Below are 27290 nucleotides of genomic sequence, written 5' to 3'. Positions count from 1 at the left end.
CAGAATCGGCAGCAACAGCAAGCTGGATTGAGGTAGTTTCCCCATTATTCTGTGAAACTAGCTTCTTATTGATGGAGCTGCTTTCATATAGATTACTGTTGGATTGGCAAAACTAGCATAAATACTCATAAATCCACAGACTACATTTGTGTTTCTGAAGTTACCTTAAACATGTCTAAAAAGGATTCTTTCATTACCAAATGTATTCTATGTAACAGATAGGCTAACCACCTTTCAGGTGCTAATATTGCCATAGTGGTATGAGAAAACCTAATTACTATTAAAGCTTGTGGTTCTCCTGCAACTTAGAGAAAATCTGTAGACTTAAAAAATACTTATGTCAAGTGACTAAAAAGGAATGGTACATAAGATATTTTGAGGTGACATTAATTTAAGGTTATGATATACTCTGGCCCAGTACAGAATTTTTTCTTTTGTTATATATTTTAAAACTGTATGTATAGATTACTGGCTATTCTCTAAACTACTCCTTCTAATCTTAAGAAATTCATTTATAAGTGGCTGGTGCTTAAATTTTTTTTGAAAAAAATAAAGAAAAAGAAATTGCCAAGATATCACATAATATAACAGAAATTACAATTTGGAAAATTCATTCTAACTTTGCCCTAGGAGGGTCTCCATGCTTGGACACTGCTGGTAAAGATTCTTCAGTAATTGGAGATCTAGAAAGTTTCTCTAAAAGGACTTTTTCCCTCCCATTTTATCCATATATAGAAAAATAAAAAATTGGCAAAAAACTGTCTTATAGTACCATCTTTATAAAATGGATATTCTCCTTGCCATTATTCTTGCATTTTTAGCCAATTGAGTGAATTTAATATCCAACATCAAAATGAAGCATACAAGGGAGGAAAAAATATGATCCCCCCTTCCCCAGTTCAATACTTAAATCTCTGACTGAAGCTGACTTATTTATAATAAGCTGTGTGACTGCAGTTGGCTTATAAATAAGCACATAGTAACCTATATATTAACCTGCTCGAAAGTACGTTATGCATCTTATTTCAGCCAACATAAACATGCCCATCCCATTTTTCTGGATTATTTTGCAAAAACTGTATAATTTTGTGCTTAGTTTAGGCAGGTTGATTTCTTTTGCATGGCTCATTTGGGCCATAGAGGATTAGCAAAGTTTATATATTGAAAACAGAAGGAAAGACGAGAAAAATGAAAAGAATAATTAATCATATAGTACATACATCAATACAATATCTTCTAAATCTCAATCAGTTGTTTATTGGTTGGCAAACAAGTTTCACTTTTACAACAAATATTAGTAATGAGGTCATCCAACTTTGAGACCATACAAAATGGATCATAAATTTAAAAAAAATTATATGTGCTAATTTACCTCTTGTATTCCTACATTACTTAAAATCCTGTCAAATAAATAAATTTTCCTGTTAATAAACAGAAGAGTTTTTAAAAAAATCACTTCAAAATAATTGACCTTTCGATTCTTTCTACGAGGGAGTGAATTTCTTTTAAAAATTGGTAGTGCAGGTGCCCACTTGGGGAACAGACTGAGCATTCAGCACTTTCACACGAGTGGGATACCATTTTTCACATGCAGAAGCCCCACTAGTTCTATTGACACCTCTTTACTTCTAGAATCATAGCTACTCTCTTAGTGATGAACTGCTTGCCAAATATGCTTTGCATTACAACAGATGTGCACTGTAAACAGAAAAGTTCTTCCTGCTCTAATTGCAAAAATGTTCTTGGAAATATTCTGACTGAATAAAGATATATAGTGAGGGAAGGAAGTCTAATTTTATTTATTTTATTTTTTTTGTAAAAAATAATTTGTTTGCATTACTAGAAAATGATTCTTATAAAGTGATAGCTTCATTTATTTGTTTATTTATTTATTTTTTGCCATGTGAAATTTTAAAGAAAAAAAAGGCAAAAAAAAAAAAGAACAAAAGAAAGAAAGAAAAAAAAAAGAAAATGAAGAAAGAAAGAAGAAAGGAAGGAAACTTTGCTCTCTTACTGGTAGACAAACTTGCAAGACCAGCACGAAAGAAAAAGAAAATTTCTTTTTTTTCCACTACATTAACAGGACTCAAATTCTGGAAGAACAGAAAGCAGACTACATGTGCAATGCTAGTATCTGTACATTACATAGAATTGTTCAAATTTTTTTTCTGCCATTAGTTTTATCATCAGTTAATACAGCAAATCATAAAATATGCATTTAGCATATAATTCTAGAATTCCCCTCCATTTCATTATCGATTTTGTTGTTTTATTTTGTACACCTCAGCTATTCCCGCTGTGGTGAATTCAGGCTGTGAGCGACTAAAAACCACCATGTGATAGTTTGCTTTGATTTTATGTTTGTGCAGCACTCCAATCTAGATGCAGCATTGTTACTAATTTCAAACAAGTGTTCTGGCCTTTTAAAAAATCAGGTCCTTGTAATTATAGTAACAGAGCATCAGAGATGTTACAACAAACACAACATAATTCAACAAGGCCACAATGAGCGCCATTTTCTTCAAATCTCGTTCATTAACATAATGAAGTCTCCATCTGAGGGGGGAAGGACAGGAAAGAAGCTGGCACAGGGGAATTTCAGCAATTATCTTTCTCCCCTGGGCTGACCTAAAAAAATCCCAGTTTAGAAAAAAAAAAGAAAAAAAAAAGAAGTCTGAGAGTTCGTGTTTGTCGTTTAAGAACAGCATAAAGATTTAGGAGTACACACATTATTACCACTGCTTATATCAACTCAGAACAGTCAACCAGGTGTTAGCAGTTTTGTTGGCTTAAATTTCTGTCATCTTCTATAGGCTAGTGACCAAATGAGCAGGTCCTTTTGAACTCCCCTCTGGAGGGGTCCCATCTTTGTTTGGAGGAACTATAAATCCATCACTGCTACCGCGACCTAGCTGGTAGTAGGTATGCAGCTGATGGATGTGGTTTCTGGAGCCTAGGTTTGGCATGCTTTTGTAGTAAACATCTTCGGCATCACCACATTTGGCCGGTGGGGGTTCGGTCTGGGTGCTGGTGGTAACGCTCTCTGCGGCAGGCACACCAGCCAGTGCCGGCATGCTGGTGTAGAGAGAGTCCCTGTGGGGTGACTGGAGATCTTCTGTGTGCTCGTTGGTTAGCAAAGGGAAAAAGCTCTCACTGTGGTCTTGGGGGATCCGTCTTCTGGTGTAATGATGTGGCTGGTGGTTCTCTGTGGAGTAAACTCTTGGGGGCAGCAAAGGAGCATCAGATTCCTCATGAATAAGTTCTAGGCCCAGACTCTCCTCATGGTTAAAGGAGGTGGCATCATCCAGGACAATGGCATCATCTTCACTCCCACTGCCCAGGTTATTCACCAGCTTGTTCATCAGATTCCTGTTCTGTTCGCTGGAGCGCTCATGGTTATTCAGGTAAGACGGGATATAGTTGGAAGTGAGTTCCTTCAGAATCTTTTTCTCTAGGGCGGTCTCGTTATGGTTATAGCCACGGTCTATGATTTGCACACAGTTGCTCAAGTATTCGCCACTGGCAATGCTGTAACTATTGCCATGGTTACCATTCAGTGGTAGAGTATCCATGACACTTGTATCCCTGGCATTGTTCAGAAGCCCCTCTGAAAAAGATTACAAAACATTATGACATTTATATCCAATTGGCCATACAACACACACACAAACAGAAAAGCAAAAACACCCGACTATGAAGTATGTATAAATTGCTAGCAATTTTAATTAAGTATAAAATGTTTGGAAATAAAAAAATATTAAATCTATATGTACATATCTATATGTATATGTATACTTGGACAATTGATAGAAATCTTATAAACAGAAAGGAAGTATTTAAAGTAAATCTTTAAAAGAATTTAAAAAACCCTATAAATTTGCAATTTCCACACAAACATTGTTTGACAGTATTTGAAACATATTTGGTTATAACTTAGGGAAAAAAACGCAAAATTTTGCTGTAGTCATTCATAGCTTTCAATTTATACACACCAAAGTCAATCCAATAATTCATTACCTTTAATTTTATGTGCTGTCTTAACATTGAAATAGGTATAAAATTAACATAATTCATTTGTGGTACTTTGAATATACTGGTCAAAGTAAAAGATTCAAGCAGTTTCTAATAATCTGATATGTAATTTATAAGATTGAAAATAATCCCTACACACAAAACTACAAAAGGATTATGTTAAATTTGTCAGAATGATATAGTCATGAAATAATGCCTAGTCAAATAAATGGCACTTCAAAATAATTTGCACATAGGAACTTTCAAAACAAAAATATTTGGATTTACTTTCCAATTTTTTTTTCTGCTATAAGTACTTTGGTTACTATTATATATTAATCCATTAGTAATTGTTTAGGGTCATTAGATAATTCTACAAAAGACTGTAAAGACATGGGGGATCTGATTCCTAAAAACGCAGTGTCAGTATTGAAGGTTCCATTTCATAACGAGTGATGACTTTGTGTGCATATTAAACTTTGGGTTTAAAAGAGATTAAATGTCTTATTCTGGGAAGAAACAGCTGCAGTGAAATAAATTTGACCACATGCTTCTTCAAGGTTTTTGCATTTTCTTGAACAGAAATCCAAGGATCTATAATAGTTCCATAAATCTCTCCGAATGCAACCACAAAAGAAAATAAAACACAAACATGAAACGAATACTGCTAAATAATAAAGGGTATTTCTTTATAGAACAATTAATTGAAGAATTCTATTAAACTTGTCAAAACATCACTAACTTGTGAAAATATAGCATTCATTCTATATCTGTGATGCAGTTATGTTTACCAAAACTGAACTAGTTTATTACTTGTTTAAATAAAGTATCCCAAATATAACAATTTTTATATGGACTTCTGATGCATACTCTGTATTCAAGTAACACAGTTTTCAAAAATAGCAATGCATTAAATACATTAAAAAAGCAGCCATCACAGACATAGGGTGAAGCGATTTATTTTCATGTTATAAGATATCTTGTAGACAAATCCACAATGTTAAGAAAAAATAAAAGTAAATGCTTTTTAAAGGGCCATATGTGATGGGTGATTGCTGCTGCAGAGGCTGCTATGGTAGGCTTGATGGTTATGGTTGAGCAACTGATGCATTGAAACATGTGTTTATTATTTCTGTTGTCAATGCATTGGGTATGGCTTGAAAACAGCCATAGTTAAATAAACTGGGTATGTTGCATGTGACATGTATTTGTATGATGGAATGTAGTAATGAAAATTAAAAGTTTATGAATTACTTAGCAAAAATAAATGCTTAATTTAAAAACAATTTAACTCACACAAACATTACATGAGACTTAACAACTATGTTATGTGACACAATAAAAGAATCAGACAACAAAAGCGTCTAATCTCTATTAACATATATTTATATAAGTTGATTCATAGGTTCTTTAGTTTTTAAATTGTGAGATGAACTGTTTTTAATAACTACATCATCTATATGTGATGCAATAAAAGTGAACTAAAAAAAATTACATTTGATATGCAATGTTTAGCTTTACTCCCATACTTGTCTCTCTGTAGGGCTCTAAACGACAGCATGAAGAAAAGGAAAGAAAAAACAACAAGTAAGCTTACAGCGACAATAGAAGAAACATGAGTAAAAAGCAAATTGATGATATGCAGAAAAAAGAGTCAAAGGAAATAGTTCTGCTGCCCCAAAATTCATGAGTCTGTGTTACATGGTTTATCATAATTAAAAATACTGAAATGTTAGTCAGAAAATAAGAAACCCCCATAATACATGCTTATGAGTCTTTAATAAGCGTTTCTGCAGTTTGTAAATTTCAAACAAATACACACTTATTTTAAAGTTAAAATTATCACACCAACCAAAGAGAGTAAAATCTTGAGGGCAAGCTATGACTATTTCCACAACTATAATTCAGTATTATGTATATGTGTGTGTGTATAGGTTAGGACATACTTGCTTCTAAGGAATGTCATTTAACTTTAAAATTTTTCAGTAAGATTATAAATAAATTCTTTCGTTTATATACAGAGAAAAATACCACAGTTTGAACTTTTCATAATTGTGTTTTCTCTTATGTATCTTCTCTTTTCATGTACAAAGGTTATTTTTCTCCCACTGTACCTATACAAATGCTTTTTATCATTTGTAAATTATACTGATCGATACTGTCATTTCTGGAGCTCATATTCAAAAGTTGTATAACTATGGAGAAAGAAAAAGGTTAAATGCAACCATTATTCTGTATCGAGAAAATGTGAGGGGGAAAAAATACCACCAATCAATATCAGGTTTTCCTCTGGATTGTTGCACAATCATATGCAATCTAACATTTTAAAAGTTAATCCTTTAAAAACAATAGTAGCAAAATTATTTAAAAAAGAAAACCCTCATATTTTAATCCTGTCAAAAAACCTGCTCTTGCTGATTTTGTTTATAAGAAGGTTAAATCATCACAAAATAAAAACCAGCGAAGTCATTGGGCTATATCACTTCAAGAGATTCCAACTTGCTATAATTTAGCCGTTGCTTTAGAGATACTGTTTTTGTACTTTAAAAGTCGATTTGCTTCTCAGCAAAAGACCAACAATATTTCAAAATGCAGAGAAAATTTCTTTTAAAGTTTCAAAACACATTTAGAAAAAGAATTGGAAATAAAAAGCCAAACTAGTACAGCAACAGATGGAAATTGCTAGTAGGCTCATTATGGCTCCTTCCGTAAATGATAACATTTTAGAACTGGAAAGCACATAAGAGATAACTGAAGTTCAGCTCCTGCTTTTTAAGATGAGGAAGCTTCAACCACAAGAGACTGAGCCTTATCTAACACCACTTCTGCTAACAGTGGCAGAACTGGGATCATAATGGGAATCTTCTAGATTGACTCCATGCACTACTATCTACCTCCTTCTCTTCACATCTGCCTTAGGCTTTGAAAGCTATAACAGAATATTTATTTATATACTTTATACCATAACCTTGTATTCTTGACAACTATAATGTATTCTTCACTATATCCTATCCTAAAGATATGTTTTTCTTTAAAGTTTTAGAATTGAATTAAATTACTTTAAAATGTAAATTAACTTCTAAAAGCATGACTTCTCTATATCACATTTTGTTGACAGGTTAATCTATAATGAGATTTATCTAACAAAAACTAAATTCTCCAATACTGACAAGAAGATAATGGTCCAGAAATACTATGCATGAAGTTTTAAATATTTCCACAGATAGAATCTGAATCTAATATAACAAAATTATATTATTCATCTTTATTCCTAACTCTATATGCATTAGTAATACTGTAACATATCTTTACATATTTTAAATAAAGGCATCACAAACAAAAATGGATACTTTAAATCTGAATGCTTCTTTGCTTGGATGGCATTGGTACAACAGAATTAAAGGACCAACAGAACAGAACCAAGTGGTAATTCAACATAAACCACTCCAGTACATACCGAGCCACCTATATTTCATGTAAGATTTCACCTTGCCAGTAAGAATATAAGTGCATTCATCTGAAAGCATAAGATTAGTAGCAATATGACAATCACCAAGTTCTTTGTTCAGTGGTAAAAAAATTATTTTAAGCACTACCATAGTTTCTTAACATCTCAAAAATATTAAAACATAAAGTAGTTGAACAATTCCATTTCTGACTCTGAAAACCAATAATAAAATTATTTACTTTTGTTTTTAAGAAAAGTCAGTAGAATTTAATTTACTGGCATAAACATCAAATCCATTCCGAAGAATCCTTTGTGTATTTTTTGATAATCTTAATAGCAATATTCAGTAATAGGCTCGATAGGAATAAAACTTTGGATTTATATGGTATTATTTTAAATTTTGTCGTGAGAATTTCACTTTGATAGTGTTTATAATAGTGTTCCATCCTTAGAAAAATCTCCTAACTTAGGATACCAGGAGTAAAATAAGACAAGAAGGCAGATACTGAATTAAGGAAAACATACAGATTAATGATTGTTAGTTTTTCATTATTTAAGACATTAGAAATTATATCTGAATAATCAAAAAAGCTAAACAAAATATGATCTAAATTATTACTTATTTTAAAACAATTTCCAACAACTCTTTGCATAAGGTGAATAATGTAGACTAGATTTAATATGCAAATATGGTGTAAATCTTCATTTAACATCTTTCAAAACTTATTAATATGTCAGAACAATTTACAATACTCTAATGACACATTTATGTCATTTAGCCAAATGAAAATAAAGAGAAAACCCCAAACAAGACTCTATAAGGTCTGCAAAATTGTTCTGACAAACCACATTTAGTGCATCATGTAATATACACATCATTGAGTGCTACAATGAAACAGGGACATTGACAAATGGTAGACAATGTAAAGGGGGACAACCATGAAGAAACTTTCTCCTACTGATAGCACTGAGGTTGCTTTACTAGAAAATGGAGGACTAAAAGAAGCCAGATTAACTGCCTTCAAGTATTTAAAGGATTGCCACAGACAGCAGAAACATGCTCTGCTCGTCTTTGTTCTAGAAGGCAAACCTAAGCATCACGGCCAGAGGCAAATTTCGACTTGGTAGAAAGAAAAAATATTTATAACGAATGGAGCATTTCAACAATTGAATATATAAAATCCTGAGGTAGGAAGGGCCTCATTAGAGGAAATACTTAAGCACAGGTTGACAGAACGTCCACAATGTGGTAAAGAGGATTCAATGAGTTCTATCTCTTCTTTTGATTCTAAGTCTATGATTCTTAGGTGTAGGCCCTTAAGAAACTGGATAAAACTGACAGTTTGCTTAATTATTTAATCCTATTGGAAAACAACTTGACTATTCCTGAAGTTACTTCTGACTTACTGGCTTTGGTATTTTTGAAATAATTTAAAATTATCCTTCATATCTGACAAGGTGTCACCTGGGAAACTCAGATGGTTTTAGACACCCAATGACCATGTTGCAACAAACATGCTTGTCTGGAATAAGCATGCACACCAAGTTTTTCACACTCATGCCACTAATCTTTTACCTCTGACTGAGAAGGAAACACACACACACACACACACACACACACACACACACACACACAAAGATTCCCAAAGAGGATAATAGAAATTTTATTCAAGATTGTCTGGGAAAAATTTAAAATATTGCTAATCTGTCTCATGCAACTTGAAGGAACACTGAAGTCTCTTCGTTATTGTGAATTTTCTTTCAAATATAATTTTAAATAGGTGTATCACTGACTAAAATTTTTCTTTTATGACACTTTTACTTGAATAATTTTTTCCTGTGGTCACTTTATTTATGATATGAATATTTTTAATTTCTTGTGCCCCAATACATTTTTTAGCTTAGAAAAGGTAAAAAGTCACATAAAAATGCTTAGGTTGTAAGTGGTTTTAAAGAGATTTATGCTTATGTGTTTGAGATACAATTAAATTTTTAAATCATTTAAAGTTGGAGGATATACAGAGAAACCATATTCAAAACCCTTGTTTTTAACATGCAGCCACAGTAGAAAAAGCATTTCATGACCTTCCTGAGCCAGTTCATAGAGGCAATATCAAGCTATGGTAGAACCTGATCTGCTACTGTTCAATTCACTGTTCTTTCCACCACAGCTTATTTCAGTGTTTTCCATGGAGTTGATCTAAGTGCTTTCATCAGTAGTGATGTTTGTGCCTAGAGTGTGCTTCATGGTATAACAGAGTAAGATTACTTTCTTGATCTTAAGATTGCTGAATCAAGTCTTCCTTTATCTTACTTACCTTAGGCAAATATCTCATTTCTTGAAATGAATACATAGGTATTTAATATAGAAATCAATCAACAACAAGAAAAGTACTGACAAACCACAATACATTTTACAACATTACAGAGAAACAAACACATATTGATGAATCAAGCATTTGTTTATCAGAAGGAAGGAATCCATTTCTTACTAAGGAAAACCTAAGGAAAATGGAAAATAAAAGCACCAAGAGGGGTGGAAGGCAAAAAGAGTCTGTGCGTCTGCTTCCAAAAGAAAGAAAAGGCAGGAGGAAAGAAAGAAAAATAGAATGTGGCCATAAAAGCTACATAAACTGGGACTCTCACTTGAAAAAATTAAGATAAACTCCAGCACACCTTGTGCGTTGTACATGCTGACAGAAGGGTTGTTACAGACCGCCGGTTCCCCAAGCAATGTATTATAGGGATTGTTAGTACCATGCGGACGAAGCAGAGCATTGCTTATAAGATGATTAGCCATGGCTCCTGGAGCAGCCCCATAGAAAGACAGAGAAAAAAAAAAGGTCAATCAGGCAAATGTGTTTGAAAAAAAGGAAAGGAAACATTTAGAATGACAACAGTTGATATAGTCCTGATTACAGGCAGGCAGCTAGTTAGACTCAAAAATATATGCCACTAAAGCACACGTTTCCAAGGCACATATCCAACTCAATGGGAAAGAAATTAAATGATTTACAATGTTGATTAAGCCACATTTAGGGTCTTCTCTTTCCCAGAGTGTAAGCAAAAATATATTCCCATGCTTGCTAAAAATGAAAAATTTTAAAAAAAAGCAAAATATAGTCTTCCATATAAACAAAACATATAACACAAAACAAAAGCTGAAAAAAAAGTTTAAAACACAGAAAGAAAAGTTAAAATTAAACAAAACATTCCCTCAATCACGGAAACCATTGGGTTGTTTTCAATGAAATAATAAAAGGCAACATTTATAATAAAACACTCATTTGGAGAGCAGCTGTTGACACAACAGAAGATTTTGACATTACTTAAAATTCTATGACGAAGAATTCTTTAAATTGAAATAAACTAAAATGCAATCACACTTATTAGTACACCATAGTAAGCATACTAATTAGGTGAACTTACAAATCTGATAAAATGATCATAAGGATATTATTTTTAAATATTTTAAATAAAATGTTAACTTCATGGTATCAAGCAATATATATAATTCCATTTTCCATTTTCCAACTGGTTGTTTGGACTTTGGCATAGCAAAGTAACAAAGTTAAACTCTTTCATCTCTTTATGAACAGATGTACTTAATCTCTAACATACTGTCAGTACGCATTACAACCTCCCACCCTCAACAGTCATTTAACCAAAAAAGCAAAACATTGAGAATGACAGTTTTATTAAATATAATTAGGTCATGTATGGAAATGATAGGCAGAATGTATATTTATGTTAGATGATAAAGAAAAGAAAAATGAAGAAAGAAAAACACAAATTATATAAGGATAGGTTGAAAACACAGGTATATATTAATTTAAATATATATATTAGAGAATAGAAATATACAGAACAGGAGAAAATACTTGCAAATAAATTTAAAATATTTGCAATCCAACAAAGGACTAGTATCTGGGATATATGGGACTTTGGACAACTCCCAAAAGTCAACAGTAAAAAACAATCAACAAGAAACAAAACCAAAAACAATCCAATTAGAAAATGGGCCAAAAGTATAAACAGACATTTTATGGAAGAGGGTATACAGGTGGCAAACAAGCTCATAATGAGAAAAGAACTGTTATTAGTCATTAGGAAAATACAGGTTAAAACCATAATGAGATATTACTACACACTTAAAAATGGTGGTGACAAAAATGCTGGCATGGATGAAGAGAAACTGGATCACTCATACTTTGCTGGTGGGAATGTAAAATAGTACAGTTACTCTGAAAAACAGTTTGCAAGTTTCTTATAAAACTAAACATGCAATTACCATACCACTCAGGAATTGTACTCTTGAACATTTATCCCAGAGAACTGGAAATTTATGTTCACACAAAAACCTACAGATGAATGGTCTTGGCAGCTTTATTTGTAATAGCTCATAATGGGAAAGAGCCCAGATGTCCTTCAACTGGTGAATGGTCAAACAATCTGTGGCACATCCATACCATGGAACACTACTCAGGAATAAAAAGGAACAACTATCAATACACATAATGACCTGGATGAATTTCTAGAGAATTATACTGGGTAAAAGAGACAATTCAAAAACTGAATGATTCCATAAATACATATATTCTTGAAATGACAAAATTATAGAAATGGAGAATAGACTAGTGGTTTCCAGGGTTTAAAAATGCAAACGGGAGGGAGGTGGGTATGGTAATAAAAGGGCAGCATGAGGCATCCTTGAGGTGATGGAATGACTCTGTATCTTGGCTATGGTGGTGGATACACAAACTTACTCTTGTGATAGAATTGCAGTGAACTAAACACACACACACACACAAATACAATTAAATACAAGTAAAAGAGAAGAAATCTGAACAAAATTGGAGGACTGTTTCAATGTCAGTATCCTGGCTGTGACACTGTAGTACAGTTTTACAAGATATTATTGAGGGAAACTGGGCAAAAGGTACATAATCTCTGTATCATTTCATACAACTGCAAGTGAACCTACAACTATCTCAAAATAAAAAGTAATCTATATTGAATGAATATGACAAAAACATTCAGTCACTCATAGAAATGTTAAAAAAATGAAAAGGGAAAACTTGGCCATGGCAGTTTTAATTTTTTCTTAATCATAGCTCTTTGTTATATAGTAAATTACCAGTCAAATAAATATTTTAACCTCAAAATTGGGAAAGTGAACTATTGATTTAAAGGACAATAAAGCTTGTCTGATCGCTAGAGCTAGAAAGTTTCAGTTTTATCAGGAAATAAGCCATATGTTTGCATCCTACACATTCTGCAAAGAACTAGCATAGAACTAGCACAGAAGTTTTCTATGTGCTCGATGAATATTTGCTGAAATTGTACTTCATATACATTTAGATGTCTTTACACAGTGAGATGACAGATCTTCAATTTATCATATAATGGGCATATCAGGTTATTATTTCCCATTGATGAATTAAATGCATGGTATATTAGTATGAAAAGTTAAAAAGAGTTGGCTACAGTGCCTTTCAGATAAGAAACGGAATACTGTTAATCTTAAACATGGATATTGTTGATGTTACACAAATTTAAGATTAATTGTTTGAGACAGGATTTGGTCTGCCAAACATTTTTAGAAAGCAAACTACCTGTAAATTGTATCTGCTACCTAATATTTATTATTGCAGCCTTTTCTCAAGTAAAAAGGAAAGTTAGTCTTCTAACACAAGTAGCTGTCTTCTAAAGTTACTCTAAATAAGCATTGAAATAAAAAATGAAAGGTGTAAGCAACTTAAAATGAACTAGGGTAAAAACCTCAAAAATATAAAATTGCTCAAACTTCTTACCCTTCCTTATAGATCAAATAAGGGTAAGATCTTTATGCCTGGGACTTATATGTACATCTCTACACATTTCCCTTTATTCCTACACATTATGTAATTTAAACTAACTGGAAAACAAACAGTAGGCTGGAAAGATGGCTCATCACTTTTTCCCCTGGCTTCATATAGCTTATAAAAGAAAATATTCCTTTTTTTTTTTTTTTTACCTGCTGATGTAAAAGAAGATGATCTGCTTAAAAGTTCTCATCAGAAGAAAAAAAAAACTGTAATTATGTATGGTGATGAATGTGAACTAGACTAATGTGGTGACCATTTCATAATATATACAAGTATTTAATTGTTATACACCTGAAACTAGTATAATGTTATATGTCAATTTACCTGAATTCAAAAACTAATAAATAAATGATAAAAGAATGTAATTTAAAAAAAGATGATCTATATGTTAGAATAAGGAAACAATTGAGTTGGGAAGAATCAAGCATAAGCAAGAAGCAGGTGACTCAATATTTTGGTTTCTGTTTAGCATTCAGTTTACAAAAAAGCTAATAATGTGAGAATAAAAAAGTTTAATCATACAAAAATGGAGCTCCATAATGGAATTTTAACAAAGCTATCACAATTTGTATAGATAATCTGTCTGGTTCTAGCTTTCTTAGCATAAAGTTCCTTTTCAGTTTTTCTTAGTGTTTTCCTAATTTTTGAATGTACTTTAAATTTAAAGCACTTATATCAGTGAAATCTACTAATATAGGAAGACTGAATTTTAAAGTTCACTTATTTATCATCAATTCCTGCTGAGCTAGAAAGGCAAGCAACAATAGCAGAAAAGGATTGGTATACAGCTGTATTATGACACAATGTTGGTGACATGAAACAGTATTCAGTCTCCGCCACATGGCTTTGGTAGCGTGCTTCCTCAAATCCGGGTGCAACACAGAATCTGTTACTAATCTACAGCCCTAATGAGTGACATGATTGGAGATCTACCTGCTGTTAAGTCTAAAACCACACAAACATTTATTAAAAAAATTTAAAATTTAAAAATAAAATCAGTTTTTTCTTTATCCTTGGTATTAAGGACATTTTTTCCTGATAGAAAAAGAAACTATTTAAATTAAGTTGCTTTTTAACTATCGCTCATTTTTATACTTCATGCACCATTTAAAACTAATATAATGTCACTGAAACTGATTTAGTCCTGAAAGTGGAGAGTTATAACACAAGTGAGGGCTCAGTCACAGGAATTACAGAGCAGGATGTAAAGTTTGGTGATTAATGTTTTGCAAAGAATATAAGGTTATGGGTAAGCTCTATGAGTTTGCTAGTTTGAAAGAATGAGGGAGATGTCTGAATAACTGAACAATTATCCCTCATTTGACTCACCTTGTGTAAGAAGTTAATAATTTTTAATGGACACTCACAGCTTGCTGTGACCTCAAGAGGCCATTTTTCCTGTTGGCATGCCAAACAAGTGCAATTTTCCTAGAAAGTGTTGCCTACAGTACCCACTCACATTTAGGCACTTCAGTTATACTTTTGAAAGGTAGCACCAACTGTGCTAAAAAAACCTGCTTCTTGCCAATGCCTAGATCTTTTCCTAAAAACCTGCACAGAACCTGTCTTCCTTCATCTTTTATGTGCACAGTTACTTTTGTCTTTTCTCTGTAGCTGCACTGCATTTCACTTGTCTTTGCCCAAGTCTATTCTGTTTGCTTCTAGCTGCTTCTCCAATTTAATAGGGTCACTTTGAATTCTGATACTATTTTCCAAGGTTCTGTCCATCCTGCCTCTTTCTCTAACCTCCAACTAACTTCTGATTTGTAAACTTCCCTTCTAATAGCTGTGAAATTGCTGAAGACTTCCACGAAGATCAGTGTTTACAGACCATCTGTCACTGTTTTTCAGCTGAAAAGTTAAGCTTACTGGTTAGCCAGTTTGAAAACACAAATAAGTTGATGCTGGGAGGTAGTTACAGCCTATGTATGTGAAAAGCATGTTTATGTGCTAATTTCACTGGAATGTAAACCCCAGGAAAACAGGGAATACATAGGGTTTTTGTTTTCTCACTGCTCTATACTGCATGTCTAGGATAGTTCTTAGAGCTCAATAAATATTTCCTTAATTAAAGAAAAAACTTATGTGAAATCCATGGCATCCTGAAAATATGAAAACTAAAACAAGTCATTTTATCAATTATGAGTAGTTTTATATTTTGAGTAAATTTTTGAAGAGTGCCATTTGTCTAATTTCTAATGTGATTTATTTCCTTCTAATACTACACCAGTGGCCATAATACTGAAACTTTTAAAGCAAAGATAAACATTCATATAATTATTTGGAAATAGAAAATGCTACCTGAATACTAACTGCAGATATTAATTAGAGGGGAAAGAAACAGTATGACCTGCCATGACTCAAAAAGCTAAAATAGGGTAAAACAGCTCAAGGTGGCTGTGAAAAATAGCTGTTCTTTAATTCTCTGAGTCCTTAAATCCTGGCTACAGTCTAGTCATACCTGCATATTTGCTATCAGAAACAAGGGTCAGCTCTTTCATAAAACCATGGAAAAGGAATTAACATTGAATTTCAACATATGTGAATCATTAACAAGGCTATCAACAGAAGACCAAGCACAAAATCTTTATTTCTGGTGAAAGCATGATAGAAAGCAAAAGAGGATTTTCATATTCCACACTGAAAAACTTAGGCAAGTTTTTCTGATGATTTTTTGTAAGACCGTAAGTTACTGAAAAAAGACTAAGTTTAAAATCACAGATAATCATTTTAAGAAGAGTTTTTTTAACTTTATACCTGAAGACTGAGGTTTTGATATAAAAGTTTTTAAATGAGTGAAATTTGAATGGAATAATGAGTACACTCTTTTCAAATGTGTAGTTTTTAACCACAAAACTGCTACATTTCTTTCCTTATGAAAATAAAATAGGTGTTTTGACATTGGGAGGCCCTGAATGACAGCACTGCCTAGGCCAGTTCAATGTGAACATGTAACTGAGGACTGAAGCTCCAAGGCAGATCCGCCTGCTTTGAAATTGTGAAGTAAAGAACAGATCTGAAACAAGATGACAGTTGGATCTCACTTGAATCTATATTATATCATTCAGAAACATAATTCAAACAGCGTTTCTTCTTGACAGCAGGCTAACAAAAGTATACTGAAAAGCTTTTAAAATAACTTGAACTATCACTCTGCTTGCCCCTCACACTTCATTTTTTTAAAAATGTAGTTACATTCTTATTTTATCATATTGAATGGGCAAAGTTTTATAAATTAAGACCTCAGTGATCTAATGAACCAACTGAATACAACCATTCTCTAATAGTCACATACCAATATATGTCAATTTTTAAATTTTTATGTATAAATATATAACATGGTAAATGTTCTGTTTGTTTTATTTCAATAAAATAGTTTTACCTGGATGATTCTTTCTTTCTTAATGTACCTCATCCTCCACTTAATTCCCTCATGGTTCTCTCTCCTTTGGTTTGACATATTTTTCTTTTATGAAGTCATTTTCATTATATATATCGACTGATGCATACAAGTCAGAGTTATACACAAAGCAGAGTTACTACTGAGTGATGACTTTGTGCTTTTGTTTTCAGACATTAATTTTGGCCCAAAGCAGAGATTTCATTTTGTACAAGTAAAAATAATTTCACTAATGATGGTATTTTCTATAGAATTAGAATACTAACTTCAGTGTAAGGCAAGGAATCTTTCACCAGGAGATGGTATCTATAAAGTTGTGAAACCCTTAAAATTGTATGTAAAATGCTTTTGGTGTATGTTTGTGTGCTCCGTTGTGCACACACATGCCTGCACTTCTTTCCGGTGAAAGGGTCCTGAGGCTTTTACTTCCTTTTCAATATTTAAGAAAAGTGGTATACAGGAAAAAAGACATGTCTCTTTCTTTGGCGAGTGACCTATAATATAAACAAGAAAACTGGAAAAAATGATTCAGAATACCCAAAATATATCTTATGTATGTAAGTATCACCTAATCAATTGCAGTATAACATAATGGAGAAAGGTTATAATCCAGAATTTACAATGGAATAAGATTTTTATCTTATCTAATCTACTATCATCGTTCAATATGTAAAGAAACGCAGGTCCAGAGATGTTCATAATTTATTTAAGGTCACACATGACTCTGGTAGTTTTTCTTAAACATATTTATATCAGTGATTTTCAAACATTTTTTAGCACCCTCTCCCAAAAATATGTTTCAACAAAATTTTATTAGGAGCCTTATAGGAGTGCATTACTTTTTTATAATATGCTTTTCTGTAATGTTCAATTATTTTATTTTCATATTCACATATTAATTCACATAACATAAACAAAAATAAAAGTAAATAGATAAAAGAGACTTCTAGAACTGTGGAGAACTGATTCAATAGGCATTTTCTATTTTAAATATTTTGTTTCCTATTTTTTGCTTTTCTATGTAACAAAACAATATCAGCACACATGCAATCTACAGAAAGACAGTGTAAGCAATGATTAGTTCAATTTTAAAGGGCTACTTTATAAAATAGAGACAGCCATATTAATCAAGACCAAGTTGTTTATAATAACAAACAAAGCTAAAATAATCTGCCTACTATCCTTAAAAGTTATACAAGTTTTAAAGCCATAGAAACCATAATTTTATATTTTTTACTGTTTTTATTCAAACAATTAATGAAATTACAAAGTGTCAAAGAAATGTTTTATTGAAAGCCAAAATCTTTTTCATCATTTTTTTCTAAAGTCATAAATTGAAGAGCTGACATCTTGATTTATCACACTGTGCACTTTTAATAGCCAACAAGTTAGCTATTAAATTTTAATCAACCTGCCTATTAAATTTCTTTCAAATGGTTCAGGGATACTTCAGCTTCTTTTAATAGCTAATTCATTCACTGGGAATCTATTAATATGGATTTCAATGACATGTCTTCTCCAGAGTACAGATTGGGTCATTGTTAGTTCAGTATAAAATGAAATATTCTGAATGTAGAGGTGTTGCCTCTATTTCAATATGTAAATTCAAAGCTTTAGAGTTGGGAAGCCTAGAAATTATGTATTCTGTTCTCCCTTATTTTGCACTAATTGGCTTTATACATGTCTTCTTCATCAGATACATGGGTTTTTCTACAATAAACATTTAGAAGTCAAATTCCTGGGTCATATGTGGTCCACATTTTCATTTTACAACATATTGCCACAATGCTGTCAAATATGTATGTATCAATTCACACTTCCCATAAGCAGTGTATATTTCTTAAATTCTTGCTAGGACATGGTATTGTCAGGCTGACATTTTGCCAATTTGATAGAGTATGAAGTATCTCATATTACTGTTATACTTTGCATTTTCCTGATTACCAAAGAGATGGAATAATTTTTCATATATTTATTGGTTGTAAAGGTTTCTTATTCTGTGAATTGCCTGTTCTTATCTTTTGCCCACATACATATTAGGTTGTTGACTTTTATTTATTGATTTGTAGGCGTTCTTTATATAATATATGCATTAACATTTTGTTTTTTATATGTATGGTTTACACCTCCTTCCAGTAGCTCACCCGTTTTGAGTGCTGTTTAAATTTTGAGATAGGACTCTTATCTGTCTTTTTCTTATAATTTGTGATCTTTGTTATTTTGTTTTTAAGAACTCCTTTAACCTAAAATCTAAAATATATTTTCTTCTAAAAGCTTTAAAGTATTATTTTATGTATATACTTTTTTTTTTTTTTGCCCTGAAATTCAACACAACCCGGTTGTGTTGCAATGAAGAAACTGATACCATTAGATATTCATTGTTGTTTTTTATTGAAAAAGAAGCTTCTCAGAGATCTTATGTTTTCTGACTGCTCTAGCCAACAGTGGTAGGCTTGGAAATCATAATTCTTGGTGAATCTTTGCTTTACAGTATAGGAAGTGGCTGATTTGCAAGTAGAAATGATGAACCTATACTACTCAGTCATTCATCTCTAAAACTCATTTTTTGTGGTCAAAGTCATGTATTTCTGTGTGCTTTTAACTTGGACATTTTGAATACATTGGCATAGTACTCAAAACAAAGAATACTGAGCCCAAAGATAATGGGTCAAGTATGCTTAACCACAGGTAAAATAGCAGTAAATTCCATTTCTTTTTAGTAAGAATGTAGTGTATAGTATGTGGTATGTAGTCACTCCCACAGCTATGTTTATTTGTAAATCACACACTGCTTTACATTTTATTTGTAAATTCACACTGTGAATTTCTGCTGAATAAAACAAACCTCAGAACAAAGGAAAGTATAACTATTTAACAATATAAAATAATTTACCAATTTGAAGAAAATATGACTTTTCATATACTTCTCTGCCCTATATTGGCATACTTTCTTATATTGTGCAAATTATACAAACTCGTATGCAGAAAGTCTATACCAGCTAAAACCTGAATTTTAAATTTGGAAATTTATTTGAAAAAAAGTATGTGAGAGAAAAGTAGATATGAATTAAAACAAGATATCTATGAATAAAGAGATTCTTGATTATGTTGTTCAGAGAAGGCTTATTTTGTCATATAATCATAACCAGCTCTGTTCTGTTTAGACTGAGACTGTTTCAGGAAACATATTGTTTCTATTTTTCTACATCAAGACTAACTGTCTTCCTTCAATCTGTATATCCTCTTAAATCTTTCTTAGTTCTCCAGTGATTTTCTGGGGTTATAAATTACTATCTATGAATGTGATGGGTAACTTGTTTAGTTTTTAAAGCACCCACATTCCTTATAATAATAAATTATGAGAAAAGCCTATTATGAAGATCACAGGAGAGCCTATTACATAAACACTTATTTTTAAATGGCATGCAGTATATAAGGCTGAACTATATAAAGTGCAAGCCCCAGTATGCAATAAACAGGGGCTATCTTGGATAATACACAATTATTGGTATTTAAGTATCTTTTTTTTCTAATAAGACCTTCTTATGCTAAACATATATCCCATTTCCATATTTTAATTTTTCATGTAAATGAACTAACTTCTATTCACTTTCAAATAGCAGATATAGGTTAATATAACCTATTTCTTAGAAAAAATAATCTGAACAAGTGATGACTTTTAGTTAACTTTGGATATTATATACCGCATTTATATCATCACAATATTATGCTTATAATACAGTAGGAATATTTTTCCAGATGAGAGGTACAGTCCAGTTTTGTTTGCTTTTAAATTTTGAATTATAAGGCATTTCATAGTTTTTAAAAAACTGGAATTAGCACATAAAAGTAGCACGAAGTTTAATTTATAACATTATCACTACCTATTTGAAGTCAACTCAAATAAATTTCCTATCTGTTCTAGGCATTATTATATTGCCCTGACAGAGGACACAGTTTCAAGGAATATCAAATTCAGGAGTACGGAGATTCGGGAAAGTTATATCTTTGGTTCTATTACTAAATGATTATAGGCAGAAGCTATTTACCAGATTTTTTAAACACAGTCTTTGCTCTGACCAAAATATTCATCCTTTTACTGAAATATAAGAAATTAAAAATTAAAGATAAAAGGATTCTACTAATAAAATATCTTGAGATTTTTGGTATTTGAGAACTTCCAGGAGAAAAGAATGATTATAAAATTCTTGCAATCTAAGTCCTACAACTGAACAGTTATGTATAGTAATTCAGCATATTCGATATCAAATAGTTTTGTAAAAAAATGTTATTGGTCAATCCATCTCCCCATATATTCACAATATTTTAAAGCTTCTCATTCCCTAAGTAAATAGGATGAATGAATCCACTCTAAAGAATTGTACTTAGAACAAAATAAAGTGGAAAGAAATGAATAGTACATCAAGGAAATTAAGAAATAAAGATGTAAATAATTGTGCTTTAAGAATATCTTATTTCCATGAGGTGATAAAAATCATTCTGAAATACATTCTTGGAAACTTAATTCTAATCTTCAGCAAGCTTCATGTAAAACTGTCATCATAAGAAAATAATGAAAATTTTTATTATTGTAAATAGGACTGTGTGGTCAGAAAGCCCTCGTTTGGAATTTAGATTGTGTTCTTTATCAGCCATGTGATTTTGGACAAATTGCCAGAAAACCCAGGTTCTTCATGGATATAAAGATAATGGATAATAAATAATGAACAGTGTAAAACAGGTAAATGATAGTTACACACACTAAAGGAGAAATCCCAACTTCACCAAGACTATAAAGAGGCACATTGTGTTCTATCAGAGAAAAGAATACCACTGATTTCTGAAGATAAGTTGTAGTATTCACATTTAGTTCTCAAAAAAGATACTGTTTTCTAAAAAAATTACATCCTCAGCAACTTATACAAAACAGTAATATTTTAAAACCAATTGGAAATGTTCTATAGCACCATATTTAGAAGTTATCAAGGTAACCCACTGTGGCTTGTCTGATTTATAACAAAGAGGTAAGAGATACTGCTAACTATATATAAAGGCAGTAAGATAATAAACCATAAAAATGAGAAATCTACTCTACATAAATAACCCCTTTGTGAAGGGATCTTTGAAAACTATAATAATAATAATAATAATAATAAAACCATTTTTAATATTGTGTAGTTGGCTGTGAGAGGCTGGATGATTTCAAGGATTCCGAGCAAAGAGACAAAGTTAAGAGCAAAACATAAGAAGGACTCACTGGGCACGCATTTTAAAAGTTTTTCTTTTTCAGTTCCTGCTAACAACTTATAGAAAGAACATTTGCCCCAGATTGACTAGAGATCAATATTTAATATATTCCATTTTACAATGAAAAGTTCATTCTGAAAGTTATTTGATCTCCTAGAGTTAGGAATCAGGGTATTAGTAGTATTGTTTAGTTATCTATTTGATGCAGCATCTCACTTTTAAAATCTGTACCTATTTTGCTTTTGTATATTATACTAATTTTCCTGAAACAGAAGATATCCTTATTTTATTGTACATTTTCTGATTATTGAGGACACATACAAAGGAAAGAAATTAACACAGAAATCACTGTTGCCTCATTTACAATCAAGAATATAAAGGTCAAAAAATACTAGATATAAATATAATGGCGAATCTCAAATGAAAAATTTCTCCATGCCATGGGACACTTATTATATTTGTGCTCATATCATTGTAATACTTTCTCAAAACAAAAAATAATTTGTTATATAGCCTAGTCTGATTTGTTAGCTATGCAAGAAGTGCTCTTAGGCATATGATTAACTGTTTCTGCACATTTGACAAATGTCAGATTATATTAGAATCTGGTTAATATTTATAACAAATGATTTTATAATCCTTCAAAACAGCAAGGCTTTTGGGCAATATGACATTTTATGCATATAAGCCAAATTATATTTATTAACATTAATAAAATGGAGTGAATGAGTATGCGTGTTCACCCTAGTAGCTTTAATTTATAGAAATCAGTAATCGCGGTGAACACCACTTATACCTTTTCATTTGTATTTTTCTTTAAAAACATAAAAACAAAATATGTTTAGTAGCCTGACTATTAATGAGACAGCAGGTGATTTATTGTGAGGTTTCATCCGTGCCAGTGACCAACCTCCTGGGAAAGACAATACAGGCTCTGAGAAGATATGAGTTTAAAAAGGGAATGAGTCACATCCCTACTCTGCTACATAACTGGTTATTTAGCAGGCCTGTCTAACTAGTGTTCTCTAAACCTCTGAAGGGTGGGAGGGCTTGGAGGAAAGAGAAGGCAGTGCTTGTTTATATCATTATCTAAGGTAGGGAGAAGAAATATTTTACCTTTATTTCCTCATTGCTAAAATATAGTTACAAATCAAAAATGGAAAGTACAACTATGCAGATGTAATTTGCATTTGATTTCTAATTTAAAAGAGATAATTCAGTTTTATTAGTTTATTTCCTTTTGTTAGCATCAAGGGGAGCACCATTTTAGGTAAATTATTTCTTTTACTTGACATTCAGGTAACCACCTCATTCCTCCCACCTATTATTAGAAAATACAAAGTAAAAGAAACCTTTGGTAGTGAATGATGAATTTTAATAACATTATTGAGAGCACTGGCAAGGACCAGTTTTCATTTGTTAGAAAATATAAGTGAACTTCTGAATAGAATAATAATAGTACTTATTATGTCCCTGGCATGTTGTAAGCAATTAACACATATTAACTCAGTCCTCTCAAAGTCCCTCTGAAGTGGGTACTATTTATATCCCTATTTCATAGACACTGAGAAGTTAAGCAATTTACCCAAAGTCGCTGGGTTAAAACTCCTTACTCAAAACTTCTATGCAAAAAACAACTACAGATTAGACATTCTTCTGCCATATAACACTTAAATCTGGCTTAAATAAATATAGCTTTACTGGTCAGATCTCCATGAATAAAAATCTATATTGCATTAACTTGTGTGGGACGTTGATAAGATGGAGAGTGGGAGGTAGGGGAAATAAAAACCCACAATACAGGCCAAGTCATTGTTGCAGAAGGAGAAATGCCTTTTTGCTAATTCTGCCACTCAGATGCGGCACATTTTTGCAATCCACAGCTGGGAGGGGGCCACCTTTTGGTAATTCATATAGCAATACCATACTGGTAGCAGCTACCTAGCAAACCTGGATTTTAAAGTGAAATTTCTGATGTCAATTCAACTTATTAAAAAAAAGAAAATGGGAAATGCAATTATATTATTCATGATGATAAAGCCTAGTAAAATCTCATTTCAGAAAAATCCCAATTTCCACATAAATCTACAGAAAGAGTGGAAATGTGTAACAATTAACTGAACTACCAGAGAAATTTCTCCCCAAATGCTTCATTTTTGGATCAAACTCAAGTTTTATAGGTATTGCTAATCTAAATCGCTCAGAATGCTGTTTGGCTAGCAGAGATTGTGGGTAGGGGATACAGGTGAAAAAGATTACCCTAGCTGCAAATCGTTTCTACTACTATCAGGAACTTAGAGCTACCAGAAATTTGGATTAGAGTTCTATTGGCCTGGGAGGAGCTTGGGGATTGAGGACTGACTTCGAGGTGTGTGCAAATTGTATATATTTAAATGAACAAATGAATAAACTCCTGTGGGGTTTGTGAAACTTGGGTTTGGATAAGAGTTAACTTTCCTTGAAACTCTCTGTAATCAACCATCACCTTAGGGCTCTCAAAAAGCTCCTTCTACCTGTGTATACAGCAGCATCAGTGAAGTTAACTTGATGGTAACCCTGGAGTATTGGGTATTGCCTTCAAGAAATTCTGGCTTAGTATGAGTGTGTAGCATTGTAGCCAACAAGTCAGCAGAAGAAAAAATTTTGAAAATGTATAGAGAACACCTGGAAAACATTTTCATAAATATATTCAAAGGACAATGTAATGAAAGTTTTTAAAGAGATGAGGTGACCAAATAACAAAATCTCAAAGAGAATATATAAGAATGATTACATAAATTGAAAATTATCAACAAATGTTCCAAGGTCTTGCTTGATTCCAAGGAGTAAAATCCCAATAGTAATCAAATTTATCACATTGGGAAATCTGGACAGGTAAACTGATACATAGGATGTAACAAGCTGGTTCAAGAACAGAATATTAGAGATGATTTGAAAAAATAAAAACCATTGAGAAAGATTTCTGCACTGCATGGTAGATGCTTTATTCTTAATGAATCCCAAAGATGATAATGATGGATTCCTGTTTGGAAGAATAGGTGATAAGACATACAGAATTTTAAAATAATTATTCTTTTGATGAATTGTGCAGTGGTATGAATAGGAAAGAAAACCTGAAGTGAAAATAGGACTAATTTTTAGACAACTTCTTGTAGTTTTCAAAGGTCAGAAGTATTCTAAAGGCAAACATAAGAGATTTAATATATCTAAGTTAGAAAGAAAGGAAAATGGAGTTGGAATTTAAAAAAAAATTGCAGCTGTAAGAAACTAAGAATGAATGGGCAGTTAGAATACTGTACATGAAGATGTAAAAATGCAGTGCCTAACATTTTATTTTAATAATAGGGAATACAATTTTTTGAATAAATAGATGTGAATAATTATGTTGCTGGGGTGACTGAAGTGTTTATCTGGAAAGGTGAATCTTGGATGCCACCTACCTAAATATGATACACACGCCTGAATGCAGGGAGGATAGGACCCTGGGAAATAAGACAAGATTAAAGAAGGAAGTTAAAGAGTAGCTTCAGAGATATAATATGAAGAAATAAAAATTTAAAATACTGCACTCATCTAAGATAAAACATAATGAGATGAGAATAAAACGAGGAGCTTCTGACTAGGGGAACTAGGAAATTAATATAGGAGATCAGGAAGATCACTATGATGTCTACCACCATTAAAGTCACTGAGTGAAAGGAAGAATATATATCCTGAAGGAAAAGATCACTGCATGAACATACAAGTCATAAATTCAATTTAACCCCCGCCCCAAGGCCATCATCAAAGTAACTTATTGGATGTCACAAGAAATTTTATACTCTTTCTTCAATAACTTTAAGAAATATCTTTTAAAGCTAAAGATTTTAAAAACAGATTTAAACATATAATCAGACAATATAAAATATTATTTTCTTTAAATATATTTCAAATTGACCTAGTCATCCTCATAGCACATATTCCAAATTGAACTTTCTGAGAAGGAACTAAAAAGGGCACAGCAATGTTATATAATGTGATTGACCTTAAAAATCAAGGTCATAAAAATTATTCATTTAAAATAATTTTTAATAAAGCTGCATACCTTACTATCTTTACACAAATTTAGATCATAATGCTAAAACAAATAGTTATTTTACATATTTTATCTGTCTTCACATTAGGCAAATAAACAGTGCATCATTAAAATTAAATCTCATCTTTTGTTTAAATGACACTTATCCTATGGTTGCTGTGGCCATTAGATGCAAGATACGTCTAATAATAAATCTTATTAATAAGGATAGTTTTCTTAAAGGAACATACTGTAAATTTTCTACGTATTATTTCTATGTATTATTTAAAGTAAAAAGAAAAATCTGTCACTATGAAAGCAAATTTGTACCTAAACTTTGGAGGCATGTGTAAGTAATTTGTTCTCTGTGGTTTAGGAAGTATGTCAGAAAGTTAAAAGTATTCATATTTAAATTTTCACAAACTAACCAGTAAAACTAAACTTAAAATGAGAAGAATACTTGAGAGATATTATGTAAAATAAACTAAAAATGAAACAAAATAAAAGGTAATTGTTTTATTTTAATGTATTTTCTTCATATTTGGAGGAATATTTGCACTCACTGTTTTAACTTAAGCAAAAGTGATGTAGAAAATTTAATATCATTACTAGGTTATAGTTACTATATCACTACCACAAATAAAAGTGTGTAAATCAATCAAGATTAAATATAATATGGATGAATCCTTATATCAAATTCAACTTAGACACTACTTGTTGTAACTTCTTTTATATAAATACGATGCAACTTACTTGAGTAAAAGTAATTAACAGCACCAGCATCTGAATCTTTCTTAATCATAAACCATAATTATTAAATTATTTGTTTCTAAGTAACATTTAATATAACAGAAAGCTCACAGAAACAGGTTTAAAACAAACAAATAATTCTAGCTTGGAGGCTAAAAAAAATAACAATGTCAATCATAAAAATAACCACTGAATATATGCATAAAAAAATGTCTCTTTTAGGACAGTGCAATTAGAATGTGCTCATAGAAGCGCCATCCCCCAGATAAAAGTGTATTCTAAAGATTTCCCAGTACAGACTGTAGTGTACTCTAGCTCTCCACAAACATTATATCTACTCATTTTTACTGCAGTCAATTTAATTTTAATCACACACACACACACAGTGGGGAGGGGGAGAAGAGGGAGAAAGGGAGAGACAGAGGCAATAAAAAACATCAACCACAAACAAAATAGTAGATTAAGGGAACTTCATTTTCAAAATCAAAATGATACCCCAGAAGCCTTTTAACC

General features: G+C 31.9%; 1 protein-coding gene across 8 annotated transcripts in view; it reads right to left on the bottom strand.

Moving 5' to 3' along the window:
• Positions 1 to 2483: 2483 nt before the first annotated feature.
• ADGRL3 (adhesion G protein-coupled receptor L3) overlaps positions 2484 to 27290 on the bottom strand; it is an 858517-nt gene continuing 833710 nt past the window's right edge. For all 8 annotated transcript variants that reach the window (XM_061192347.1, XM_061192340.1, XM_061192343.1 and 5 more), the window contains one exon: positions 2484 to 3607. In XM_061192347.1, the coding sequence (XP_061048330.1) occupies positions 2808 to 3607 (800 nt within the window). In that variant the 3' untranslated portion in view covers positions 2484 to 2807. The remainder of the gene's footprint in view (positions 3608 to 27290) is intronic.

Source organism: Eubalaena glacialis, chromosome 5 (assembly GCF_028564815.1).
Source record: "Eubalaena glacialis isolate mEubGla1 chromosome 5, mEubGla1.1.hap2.+ XY, whole genome shotgun sequence".
Classification (NCBI taxonomy): domain Eukaryota; kingdom Metazoa; phylum Chordata; class Mammalia; order Artiodactyla; family Balaenidae; genus Eubalaena; species Eubalaena glacialis.
This window is presented reverse-complemented; position numbering and strand designations above follow the sequence as displayed.